The sequence below is a fragment of the Hemicordylus capensis genome, chromosome 3 (assembly GCF_027244095.1).
Source record: "Hemicordylus capensis ecotype Gifberg chromosome 3, rHemCap1.1.pri, whole genome shotgun sequence".
NCBI classification, from domain to species: Eukaryota; Metazoa; Chordata; class Lepidosauria; order Squamata; family Cordylidae; genus Hemicordylus; species Hemicordylus capensis.
Window position 1 is genome coordinate 90,704,260 of NC_069659.1, and position 13,321 is coordinate 90,717,580.

A 13,321-nucleotide genomic window follows, 5' to 3' on the forward strand; every position below is an offset into this window, starting at 1 on the left:
AGTAGTAGGCTAAAACAACACCTGTTTCAATACGCTTCTCCCGAAGGTAGCCTCCGCAGCAGAGCGTATGTCTATGGCGTAGTGTTTTACAAAGGGGGATTCTGAGGACCAGGTAGCAGCTTTACAGATATCCCTGAACGAGACTCCAGAGAGGTGTGCAGCAGAGGAAGCCTGAGCCCTAATGGAGTGGGCTTTAATGGCCTCAGGAGGCGATTTGTCCTGAAGATGATATGCCAGCAGGATGAGTTCCACCAACCATCTGGACAATCTCTGCCTTGAAATGGGAGAACCTATATTCGGTCCCGTATAGGATATAAATAGCCGATTAGACAGCCTGAATGGTTTTGTGCGGTCCAGGTAGTATAGGAGGGCACGGCGTACATCCATAGCATGCAGTGACTGTTCAAGAGCAGAAGTAGGGTTGCCGAAGAAGGTAGGTAAGATGATATCTTGGTTTAAGTGGAAGTTAGATACCACTTTGGGCAAAAATGCAGGGTCGAGACGCATACGGACCTTGTCTTGAAGAAATATCGTGTAGGGGGAGTCGACCCTGAGAGCTGTCAGTTCACTTACACGCCTAGCCGACGTGACTGCAACCAGGAAGGCTGTTTTCCAAGAGAGTAGCCTCAGGGAAGAGGTGGCCATGGGTTCAAAAGGAGCCTGAGTCAATGAGGAGAGAACCAAAGATAGGCTCCATGGTTCAACTGGCATCCTGATTGCGGGGTAAACCCGCGACAAACCTTTCAGGAAGGCTCTGCTCAGTGGGTGTGAGAATAATGTCTTTCCATCACTTCCCGGGTGGTATGCAGACAAGGCAGCTAGATGGACCTTCAGGGACACGTTAGCAAGACCCTTTGCTTTCAAAGATGTAAGGTATCGTAGAACTTCACGGATGGAAGCTCGTTTAGGAAGGAATCCCTTGGTGCGTGCATAAGATCTAAAACGATCCCACTTGTGCTTGTAGTTGCGGCGCGTAGATTCCTTGCGTTGATTAAGCAGAATATGAGTTAACAGAGTATCCTCCACACAGTTAGATGGAGGGTCTGGACGTCTGGATGCAGAATGAGACCTCCGTCTTGAGTTAGAAGATCTGGATAGCGAGGTAGGTGCTTGTAGCAGTTCTTTGCCAGTCTGCGTACTTGTGGAAACCAAGATTGTCTTGGCCACCAAGGAGTCACTAGGATGCAACTGGTCGGATTGGAAAGAAGACGGGCCACTACTCTGGGTATTAATGGCAAAGGGGGAAACATGTAAGGTGTTTCCAGGGACCAATCCAACTGAAAAACATCCCCGAGTGAAAGGTTGTCGTGTCCGGCTCTTGAGCAGAAGCGGACGCATTTCGCATTCTCTGAGCAAGCAAAGAGGTCCACTGAAGGCCGCATCCAGTGGTCGAAGAAGGGAGCTATCACATCTGTCCGGAGTTCCCATTCGTGTTGACGGTCTTGCAAGAAGATCCTGCTTAGGTCGTCTGCCAGTTGTTCCCAGAGACCATGTGTATATTTAGCAGTGCATGCTGCATAATTCGCTACTTTAATTGACAGGCAAGAAGTTGAATAGACTTTTCTTCCCAGCAAGTCTAGTTTTCTACCCTCCTTGTCAGGAGGGACTGTGTACCTTTTACCAGATTTGGAAGCCGTGGCACAATCGATGACTAGCGAATTGGGTGCCGGGTGTTTTATAAGGTACCCATTGTCCTTATCCTGAACTCTGTAGAGATTCTCTAATTTTTTGGACGTGGGAGTGGAGGTGTGCAATACCTCCCAAGCACATTTCGCAGCTCTTGTGATGACTGGTAACATTGGTAGTGCCACCGGGGCAGTAGATTGGGATCTCAGCATAAAGTTATATACTGGGTCATCAATGGTGGCCAATTGGGAGCGTATGTCCAAACCTAGAGCATCGGCCATGTTGCGAATATGCTTATGGTAAGCCTTGAGTTCATCATTGGGTGAAACGTAGGTTACTGGAGCCACGTCTGTGGGTGGTTCCACAACAGAACTACCATCCTCCGGATCAGACTCGAAGTCTGAGGAACCATAATGTTCCGAAGGGGAAGCGGGTGGTGGTTGATCATCTGTATCCCGGCCGGGAAGGGTTTGAGTAGCAGACGTAGCCAGAAGTCCCGACAAAGATGTCTGTGTGGCTGTAGAAGCCAAGTGAAGTACTGAGGTTTGTGTCGCCTGTTGGCTCACCGCTAGTTGGCACGTCTGAGTGGCCACCGACCGAAAAGTGGAGAGGGGTCTGGCAGGAGTGACTGGTCCCCAGGGCCTGTCAATATCATCCCTATTTGGACCCGCAGGAGAAGAGACGCCCAATGGGTGGCGGTATCCACAAGAGTGCCAAGGCGTTTGAGGGTGCAAGCGGCTGGGTGATGAAGGAGCAGGAGGATGCGATGGTGTTGCTAATTCCCGAGGATCAGCTCCAACCGAAGGAAAGCCAGTGAATGTCGAGCGACCGCTCGAGGTCGAGTCTAGGAGAGAGAGGAGAGAACGAGTGGCAGCCGGAAGAGATTTCTCCGCGTCGACATCGACGACCTGGAGAGAAGGTATCGGTGGTCGATACCGAGGAGTCACTTGCGTCGACGCCGAGAGGATTGGAGTGTGCAACGTCGATGACACGGGCAACGCAGGCTGTGGTGTCGACGGGGAGGACGATGATGCCAGAGGTGTTGGAGCTGGAGAGAGAGCTCTCGCCGTCGGCATCGAGACTGGTGTTAAGCGAGGAAGGGTCAGTATCTGATCGGTGTCGAAGGTTGCAGTTGTTCCAAGAAAAACACCGGAGGGACGTTCGGTGTCGAGCGCATTTGATGCCAACACGGCAAAATTGGAAGATTGTGTCGGAGGGTCGTCAGCATCGCATATAATAGATGCCGGAGGAGGTAGTAACACAGCTGCGTGTACTGCTAGCGCTGTGGAAGTTGTTGACGTCGACAATGCCGGTTCCCCTACGGGCAACACTGGTTGAGCCGTGGAAGGGGACGGCGTTCGATCCCGACGACCTTCCTGATCTTTGCGACGCTTGGAAGTATGTGACGCGGAGAGATCCTCATGTCGTCGTTTGGTAGCCCTTTCACGCTCCTTGGAGCTGTGGGAAGGTCTTGAGGCAGTAGACGCATCTTCCTTTGACGACTTTGCCGAAGATGAGCGCTTTTCCGACGTTGAGGAACCCTTCGATGTTGAAGTGGTTTTGGCGGGAAACACGTCAGAGGATTTACGGGTACTCGATATCGAGGAGCGATTCGGCGTCTTTTGCGCTGGTGTAGAGTGCGCAGCAGACGTCGAAGGTCGAGGCGTGCCCGGTGTTGAAGGGCTCAAAACCTCATCATATATTGCTGCCCGTAGGTGAAGTGCTCGGTTCTTCCTTGTCTGTTTCGAGAAGGACAGACAGATTTTGCAGGAGGAGACATTATGTTCCTCACCGAGGCATAACAAGCAGAGGTCGTGCAGGTCTTTAGAAGGTAGTTTCGCTCTGCAACCCTCACACCATTTGAAGGATTTCTTTCCGTCAGCCATAATCAGGTCAAAAGCCGTTCCGTGTTCGTTTGCCAGAAGTTACCGCAGCCAGTCCAAGTTCGAGGTCACCAAGAATCACCGTCAGCCGTTCCGTAGTCAGATCCAACGAAGTCCGATATTCCAGTCCGAGTCAAAGATTATACAGGAAGAACGAAAGAGGAATTTTTCCGACGAAGAGGCACAGACCGCAGGTCTAAGACACAAGGCGGTCGGAAAAGAACTGAGGGATTACGTGCCTCAGCCGCGCCTTTTATAGCATGCAGCAGCGTGGGGGCGTGGCTTGGGCACTTCGACGAGCTCAGGCATGGATACCGTGGGGCTCCTGCGCAGGCGCAGAACCCATTCTTATGGGCATCGACGGATCTCGAACCAGATCTCTGGGCTCAGTGGAGTCTAGAGCTGTGCTCTCACCAAATGACATGGCTAATGTCTTGGTTCAGCACTCAGGCCATGTTCACTGCTGAATAAACCATTACTTACTTGGTTGTCTAAATTGATAGCATGCAGAGATACACATAAGCAACTGCTTGTAGCATGAGCTGGCTGAAGTTTGTTCTGGAGTCCAATGTTTTGTCCAGGTACCCTGCTTTTTTAAAAACAGCTTTTACAAATGGGGAATGTGTGTTGATGGCTGGCTTCTGTTTCAGAGTAGATGCTCCCAACCCAAGGCTCTTGGCGCTCAACATAGATGAAAACAAACATGGAAGACACAGGCTCAGTTCAAATGTAAAGCCAAGCCATAGTTCAGCATTAGATGAAAAAGCCTCAGGCTCATACCCTCCTGTGCTACCTCATTTGTGACAAATGGTGGTTTCTCTTTACATCCAGCAATGTGTTCTTTGCACTTGCCCTCCAAACCAGAATTTCAAACCATAGTTTGCAATTCTGGTTTGAAGGACAGCACAAATCATAGATTGCTTCAAATGTAATGGCGAGCTATGAAACTGTGTTATGCTGGGGTGGGATTTTCCCCTCTACCAGAGCTTTATAGAGAGGAAGAAAGACACTGGAGGCCTGATATAATGTTTACATTAATGTACAGTATATATAATACAGTGTATATATATAACTTTTATTAACACTTATTGATTAACATTGATTGATTGATTGATTGATTGATTAACACAATCTCTTGCGTAAATTTAGCAGTCATGGGATAAGGGGACAGGGTCATGTGTGGATCGGTAACTAGTTGAAGGACAGGAAACAGGGTAGGAATAAATGGAGTGTTTTCACAATGGAGGGAAGTGGGGTTCCTCAGTACTGGAACCAGTGCTCTTTAATGTGTTCATAACAACAACAACAGCAAATATTTATATACTGCTTTTTAACAAAAGTTTCCAAATCGGTTTACATAGAGAAATAATAAATAAAAATAAGATGGCACCTTGTCCCCAAAGGGCTCACAATCTAAAAAGGAACATTAGATACCAGCAACAGTCACTGGAGGTACTGTGCTGGGGGTGATCTAGAAGTAGGGGTAAGCAGTAAGTAAGAAGTGGCCAAATTTGCAGACAACACTAAATTATTTAGGGTAGTGAAATCCTCAACAGATTGTGAGGAGCTCCAAAAAGATCTCTCCAAACGGGGAATGGGCAAAAATGGCAAATGAGGTACAGTGTAAGCAAGTGTAAAGTGATGCATATTGAGGCAAAAAACAACAACCCTAACTTCCCATATACACTGATGGGATCTGAGCTGTCAGTGACTGACCAGGGCAGATCAAGAGTTGTGGACAGCTCATTGAAAGTGTCAACTCAGTGTGCTTAGTGGTTAAAAAGGCAAATTCCATGCAAGGGATCATTAGGAAGGGGATTGAAAATAAAAATGCTAATATTATAATGCTCTTATTCAATTCTATGGTGTGGCCACACCTGGAGTATTGGTTACAATTCTGGTCACCGTATCTTAAGAAGTCATTGTAGAACTGGAAAAGTTGCAGAAGAGGGCAAACAAGATGATCAGGGGCCAGGAGCACTTTCCCTGTGAGGCAAGGCTACAGCATCTCGGGCTCTTTAGTTTGGAAAAGAGATGACTAAGGGGAGACATGATCAAGGTGTATGAAATTATGCATGGAGTGGAAAGAGTGGGCGTAGAGACAGTTATCTCCCTCTCTCACAACACTAGAACTAGGAGTCATTCTCATTAAACTGAAGGATGGGAAATTTAGGAGTGACAAGAGGAAGTACCTTTTTACACAGTGCATTATAAATCCATTGATTTATTTGACTTGGAAAGTGGTGATGACCACTAGATTGGAAGGCTTTATGGAGGACTGATTTACCAATGGCTAATAGTCTGGTGGCTATGGGTCATCTCAAGCCTCAGAAGCAAGATGCCTCTAAATACCAGTTGCAGGGGAGCAACAGCAGGAGAGAGGGCATGCCCTCATCTCTTGCCTGTGGGCTTCCCAGAGGCATCCTGTGGGCCATTTTGTGAAACAGGCTGCTGGACTAGATAGGACTTGGGCCTGATCCAGAAGGGCTGTTCTTATGTTGCACAAAGTTAAATATATTCAGCATTGGCAACAGTGACAAATAATAACGATGATGGCAAAAATCATAGTAGCCACAACAAAGACAAAAAAATCCCCATTTCAATAACCAGACTTAATGATTTATTTCATTCATTCACACATTCATACGTACTCTAATTCTGGAACTGACCAAACTCCAAGAATTAGTTGGTGCTTCAGCTTGGTCAAGCCAGAGAAGCGTGGTGTATGCATGTCCTAGTTCCAGATGGAGGCTTCTCTGCTTTAGCTCTCCCAAATAGTCTCCTTTATAGTCATACTTCAAAGGAGGTGTCCTCATGACATAATCAGATCACCCCACTTCTGGAGGTTGGGGCAAAAAGACCCGCTTACTCAGCCTGTTGGAAATTCCCCCCAGTGGCCCACCAAATGCCCCTGGAAGCCTACGGGAAGGAGCTGAGGGTATGTCCTCCCTCATGCTGTTACTCCCCTGCAACTGGTACTCAGAGGCATCCTGCCTTTGAGGCTGGAGGTGGCCTATAGCCCTCCAGTAGCCGTTGATAGACCTCTCCTCCATGAAGTTATCCAAGCCCCTCTTAAAGCCATCCAGGTTGTTGGCTGCCACCACATCTTGTGGCAGAGAATTCCACAAGTTGATTATGCATTGTGTGAAAAAGTATTTCCATTAATTGGTCCTAAATTTCCTGGCAATCAATTACATGGGACGACCCCTGGTTCTAGTGTTATGTGAAAGGGAGAAAAATTTCTCTCTATCCACTTTCTCCACACCATGCATGATTTCATAGAACACTCATGTCTCCCCACAGTCGTCTTTTTTCTAAACTAAATAGCCCCAGGTGTTGTAGCCTTGCCTCATAAGAAAGGTTCTCTAGGCTCTCTAGGATCATCTTGGTTGCCCTCTTCTGCACCTTTTCCAGTTCTACAATGTCCTTTTTTAGATGTGGTGACCAGAATTGTATGCAGTATTCCAGGTGTGGCCGCACCATCATTTTGTATAAAGGCATTATAATATTAGCAGTTTTATTTTCAGTCCACTTCCTAATGATCCCTAGCATGGAATTGGCCTTATTCACAGCTGCCACACATTGAGTCAACATTTTCAACAAGCTGTCCACCATGACCCCAAGATCCCTCTCCTGGTCACTCACCAACAGTTCATATCCCATCAACGTATACTTGAAGATGGAGGTTTTCGTCCCATGTTCATCATTTTACACTTGCCAACACTGAACCACATTTACCATTTTGTCACCCACTCACCCAGTTTGGATAGATCCTACAAATTTGGCCACCTCGCTGCTTACCCCTACTTCTAGATCATTTATGAATAAATTAAAAGGCACTGGTCCCAGTACAGATCCCTGGTGGACCCCACTTCTTACTTACTTCCATTGTAAAAACTCTCCATTTATACCTACCCTCTGTTTCCTGTCTTTCAACCAGTTAGCAATCCACACATGTACTTGTCCCCTTATCCCATGACCGCTAAGATTTACTATGTCAACTGGATCACCTTGATCCACACACTTGTTGACACTCTTAAAGAACTCTAAAAATTTTGTGAGGCAAGATTTACCTTTGCGGAAGCCATGATGGTTCTCTCCCAGCAGGGCCTGTTCTTCTATGTGCTTTACAATTTTATCCTTGAGGATGCTTTCCATCAATTTGCCTGGAACGGACGTTAAGCTAACCAGCTTGTAACTTTCCGGATCACCCCTGGATCCCTTTTTGAAAATTGGTGTTACATTTGCTACTTTCCAGTCCTCCAGTACAGAGCCTGATTGCAAGGATAAGTTATATATTTTAGCAAGGAGGACGGCAATTTTACATTTGAGTTATTTGAGGAATCTTGAATGGGTGCCATCCGGCCCTGGCAATTTGCTAGTTTTCAGTTTTTCCAGACAGTTTATCATCTCTTGTCACTTCTATCTGACTTTAGCCTCCATCCCCTAACCCGAAAACCAACCCTAACCCGAAAACACTGGTTCAGGAACAGGTATATGCTCAGTATCCTCTGCTGTGAAGACGGGTGCAAAGAACTCATTGAGCTTCTCTGCAACCTCCATATCCTCCTTAATAATCCCTTTTATTCCCCCTTGCATTTCTTTTGCCAGAGTTTGTGTTGCTTTCTGTTCTCTTCATTTGGACAGGCCTTACAATTTTGTAAGGAAGTCTTTTTCCCTTTATGGCTTCCTTGACATTACCTGTTATCCATGCCGGCATCCTCCTGGATTTAGTGGTACCTTTCCTCCTTTGGGGTATACAATCTAAGCCAGTAACCTTCCTGACTACATATACATACACACACTCTCTCTCTCACCTGATATCTCCCTGACTCTGTCATCCTTACTATCTCTACAAACACACACACACACACACACACACACACACACACACACAATTGATCAATAGCAAAAGTAAACATTAGGCTACTATGACGTTTAAGTGGAACTGTGTCATGCCTGAGCAAATAGTTGATGTTGCATCTGGATTTAAGCAAAACTCATATCTCTGGTTTTTGAGGCCTAAAACAAATCCTTTCCATGGCTATTATTGGAGTACAGCTTTTCTAACCCCCTCTATGCACAATGGCATGAAAGGGAGGGAATGGGGTGGGGGTGAAGGAGCATGTGAATCTGGGGGTTCAGATTAGCTATGCTTTAACCAAACCACAGTCATGGTTTGGCATTGCGTGTGAACTGAGATGTAGCCAAGGAGAGATTCTCAGGCTGCCAGTTGCTCATAACACAGAGGCAGACATTCTCAGAAGAAAGAACTGAGGGATACAAATTCTGGTTCCAAATTGATGCTATTTATATCTTGGCAGAGAGCCATTGTTCAACTGGTGTCACAGCTCTGCTCTGCAGCACATCAAGAAGAAGCCTGGTCTCCTTGGGAGGCAGGGCGCTCTCTGCTTAGATATAAATGAACATTCTTCTTACTGCCAGGAACTACCCATGAAAGAGGTCTGGTGTTACAGAGTTGTGTGTGCAGTTCTGTGTGTTCATTCTGACAGCTTAATCTCTTAAAAAAACCACTTGTAAGTTGTCCTGGTAACAGTCAGTTTTGCTGAACCATTCATTCATTGGGGCCCAGTTTGCTGAAACCCACCGTTATCATGAACACTTTTAGTTATTCCATCCTTGTTTTTAATATGGCATCCTAAGGCTACATTACTATTTCTTGTTGCCTTTTTCAGTCAGCATTCCAACTGGGTATAGTGTTCAGAAGAACAGGGCCAGCTATGCCTCCCATAGCTATATCCCCAGCTCTCCAGGTAGAGTGCTTCTCTGCAGGGGCAAACATTGTACCCAGAGATCGTTTCTCCCCATGATTTGGGCAACCAGCATTCTAAATCACAGAGAGAGACACTGCCTGTCTATGGCATTTGCCTGTGCAAATATACCCGGGGGAGCTCGGGGACATGACTAAGGAGCAGAGCATGCCAGCACATTCCTGTTCACCTTGTACCTTAATATATTGTAGCCAATTTGAACAGTGGCTAAACAGGGTGAGTATCTTGGGATATCGTGATATTAATATCCCTACATACCCTGGTTAGCAAAAAAAAAAATTAAAAATGAATGGCACAGTAATAAAAAAGTAAATTATTTACTAAGCCTCAGCAGCAAGATGCGTCACTGCACTTCAGAATAGTTGTTGTAACTCTAATACTTATCAATCTAGGACTGTGATGTGGGTTTTCCAGAGCATTCTGAATTTGAAGCTTTTTCATAAAAATTTCCCATGCATGTTTTTCTTAATTTATAGGGGAACTTTTCAGAACTTGACTATATAAATTTTTCAGCAGTCTAAACAGAAGTACTGTACATCGTAATAAGCCAAGAACAGGAAGTATTCCCTCCATTAACACTGTTTTTTATTCCAGCCTCCGCAGCGCAAGAAATTACATGAGACTTCGTTTAGGTTTCATTTTCAGCTGTCTCATTTATTTTCTTGAGCTGTGGAGGTTGGAATCAAAATTTGTGTCAATTGAGGGAATATTTCCTGCTTTTGGTTTAGTACAATGTGCTTTTAAAAATGAAATATATATGACAATTTGTTTTGCTTTCCTTTTGCTTGCAGTAAGTTTAAGAAATCCATAGAAAAATGCATTGATGAAAAAAATGTCAGTGGAAAAAATTGATAGTGGAAATCTTTCTGCCCCACATCACTGATCCAGGACAATAGAACTGAGCTAGTTTTGCATTTCAGTACATATGTAAGTTAACTTTTGTAATTTATTCCAGAGCGACTGACTGACAACTTGCGTATTGGACAGACTTCCATAGTAGCTGCCCAGATGTTTCTGTTTTTCAGAGTGCTGTTGCTAAGAATTTCTCCTCAGCACCTAACCTCATTATGGCCAATTATGGTGACAGAACTGGTAAATAATAAGTTATAGCAAAAATATGCTTCTTTGAACTGAAGTCTTCTGTGTCATCTTCACAATGCTTAGTTATGAATAGCATTGATCTTTTTCCTTGAATGCACAACAAATGCATACTCCCTGTATTCATTCTGTCCTATAAAGCATGATTCAACGTCTTTTACTAATACCACATTTTCCTCTCCTTGTTCCCTCCTACCTCATTTCCACCACTCAGATTCAAGCATTTATACAACTAGAAGAGGATTTAACCGAGGAGGAGGAACCAGCAAAGTAAGAACTGTTGAATGTTCGTAATAACATAAAACAAAAAGAAATGAATAAGATGGACAGTTTTGGTAGCATGTTTTAAATATAACTAGCTGGCCCAGGCTCAAAGCATCTGCGCCCCTAGTTTGGCCCAGCCGTTTTCTCCCACTTGCCCGACTATCAGCCGCAGCCGGCCACTGCCGCCCCCCACCGGCCCGTTTTCTCCCACTCACTCACTCACCTCCTCCTCCAGTCAGCTGGCGCGGCTCTGCCTGCTGGCCGCCTCCTCCCTCCGGCTCAACTCCACTGGCCGCCGCCCACCTCCTCCCCCCAGCCGCCTCTGCCAGCCAGCCAGCCACCTCCTCCCGCCAACGCAGCTCTGCCGCCGGCCTCCTCCTCCCACCTCTGCTGGCCGACCTCCTCTGCCTGTTGGCGGCCTCCGCCCAAAGCACTGTCTGGGTCTGGCCAGCCACCTCCTGGCACACGTGCGGCTCCACCACCCGCCCAAAGTACTTGTTGTCCGCGTCTGTCAGGAACTCCCGCAAGGGTTCCGCCCCTCTCACAAGAGGTCCGCCATGCATCCCCACAGACTGGCACATCTACAAGAAATATATAGATAGGTATTTGTGACTGATGACAGTACGGTCTACTTCCTGAGTCTTGCGTTGACTAAAAGCCCTGTTGAGTAGTTACAGCATCTGGAGACATACTCATGTTTAGCATCCCGAGAGCACACTTGGAAGTCCCTGCCTGCACTGATCTGCTCTGAAACACTGCCCCCTGCTCTCCACAGTTATAGCACTTTGTCTGCAGAGACTAACACTGTAGCTGTGGGTTCTTACCAAGTTCAGAGTGCTGGGGTGCCCCAGAGTTCCACTTCACTGGGAGGATCTCTCTACTATAAGTACAGTCTTTGTCTCTGCAAATAAATGCTGTAACTATGGAAAGCAGGGGGCAGAGTTTCAGAGCATGTCAGCACAGGGGCAGGGATTCACAGCACACTCTTGGATGTTGTACATATTCCCAGATTCTGTAACAACTGGGCAGGGCTTAAAACTCCTTGCATAGATTTTTTTTTTTTTAATTAGTATCACTTTTTAAAACACAAAGAAGGTCATTGGAACAAAAAAGATTAATATAGGAAAGACAATGGGCTGGTTGAAACAATGCCCATTCATTTTATTTCTCATCATTTGTTCATTCAGCTTGATGACTGTCAGTTGAAATGGGTGAATGAAATGCATTGTTTTTGCAGTAATACAAAGATTCTACCTGTGAATGGGGTGGCTCCTTCATGTATGCAAGTCGTCAGTGATAGCACAGTCACCAAGGATGTGCCATTTACTGGGGGCGGGGGGGGGGGGTGTTAGTGAAACCATTATAATTAGGATGTGTGATTTAAGTCCTTCAATAATGCTGAAACCTAATATGTGGAATAAAACCGTCATTACCTCTCCAACTTTTGTTGTTTTGGGGGCAGGGTGGAGTATTGGGGAAAGGATTTTGTTCGCATTTGGTAGCAACAGAAACATGGGTGCTATGTTGAATGCTGATATTAGAAAAAGGGCAAATGTCTCAAAGAGTTTAACCCTCACTGCAGCAGTATTCCCAAGTCCGGTGTGTTATCTTTTTCAAGAGAGTGAAGAGCAGCCATTCGCATATATGGGAGTAAAGTACTCTGACACATTGTTGGAACAGATATGAAACCTGCCCTTGGGAGTTGCCGTACTCCCAAAATCTTGCCAGATGCTGCCCATTTACTTTGTCTTTAGCATTTGTAGCAGCTTGTAGCTGTAACTCCTATGGGCAAGTTATACATTACACGAAAATGCATGCAACTAAGTCCCAACCTTTTTTTAAAAATGAAAAGCAGTTGTGAAAGCTGTGGCTTTTTGACAACTTTGAAAAGCTGTTTAGCCTTTTCATCACTAGCTGCTTTCTCAAAATTGACTTCCAGCTGTGTTACAGACCGGGGGTTACTCTGTACGTTTCTAGGGATCTACCCTCAGTAGAGAAATTGGGATCTAAGTAGAGATCCCAATTTAGAAGCATGCCAGTCCTTTGAGGTAGAATGCCACCATTTGAAGACTGACCTAAAGCCACTGAACAGTCTCAGACACGGCTTCAACAACCCAGAGCTATCTGGCTTGGTACTTGCAGGCACTGTATAGCCAGAGTCCACACAACCCAGCTCTAGACAAAAAAATATAGTCATCTAAAAACAACTCATCAGTAGTGCATGACCTTATGAAGCACATGGGAAAGAGTTCTGCGAGTAACTCTCCAGAGCATTTTAAACCAGACTGAGGCTGCTTGTATGTACAGTACATGGAATGTATTAAAAAATCAGGGTTGCACACAGAATAAGGAATTGGGGAGATGGGGAGAAAAGAAAGGCACACAGGAATCAAAAAGAAAGTACCAAACATTAAGGCTGTTCATTAAGGCAGGAGTGAATAGCAGGGAAGGTGGGGGAGAGGCATCATCCTGCTTACCTTCTTCCCAGACAATCGTTGATTATGTCATTGGTGTGCCACCGCACATCCACACGATCTGTGCTACTCCCAGCAGCATGGAACAACAGAGGCCGGGGCTTCTTTTCCCAATCTCTGGATATCCCACAAGGCAACGAGCATGGTGCCTTGGGGTATTTCCCCACTAGACAGGCGCTCTAGA

The 13,321-nt window shown here is 45.8% G+C and overlaps 1 protein-coding gene across 3 annotated transcripts in view; it reads left to right on the plus strand.

Annotated features, from left to right (window-relative positions):
* The window catches only part of DOP1B (DOP1 leucine zipper like protein B), a 111,088-nt gene that overhangs the window by 86,729 nt on the left and 11,038 nt on the right, over nucleotides 1-13,321 (plus strand). For all 3 annotated transcript variants that reach the window (XM_053305280.1, XM_053305279.1, XM_053305281.1), the window contains 2 exons: nucleotides 10,257-10,393; nucleotides 10,614-10,669. In XM_053305280.1, the coding sequence (XP_053161255.1) occupies nucleotides 10,257-10,393; nucleotides 10,614-10,669 (193 nt within the window). The remainder of the gene's footprint in view (nucleotides 1-10,256; nucleotides 10,394-10,613; nucleotides 10,670-13,321) is intronic.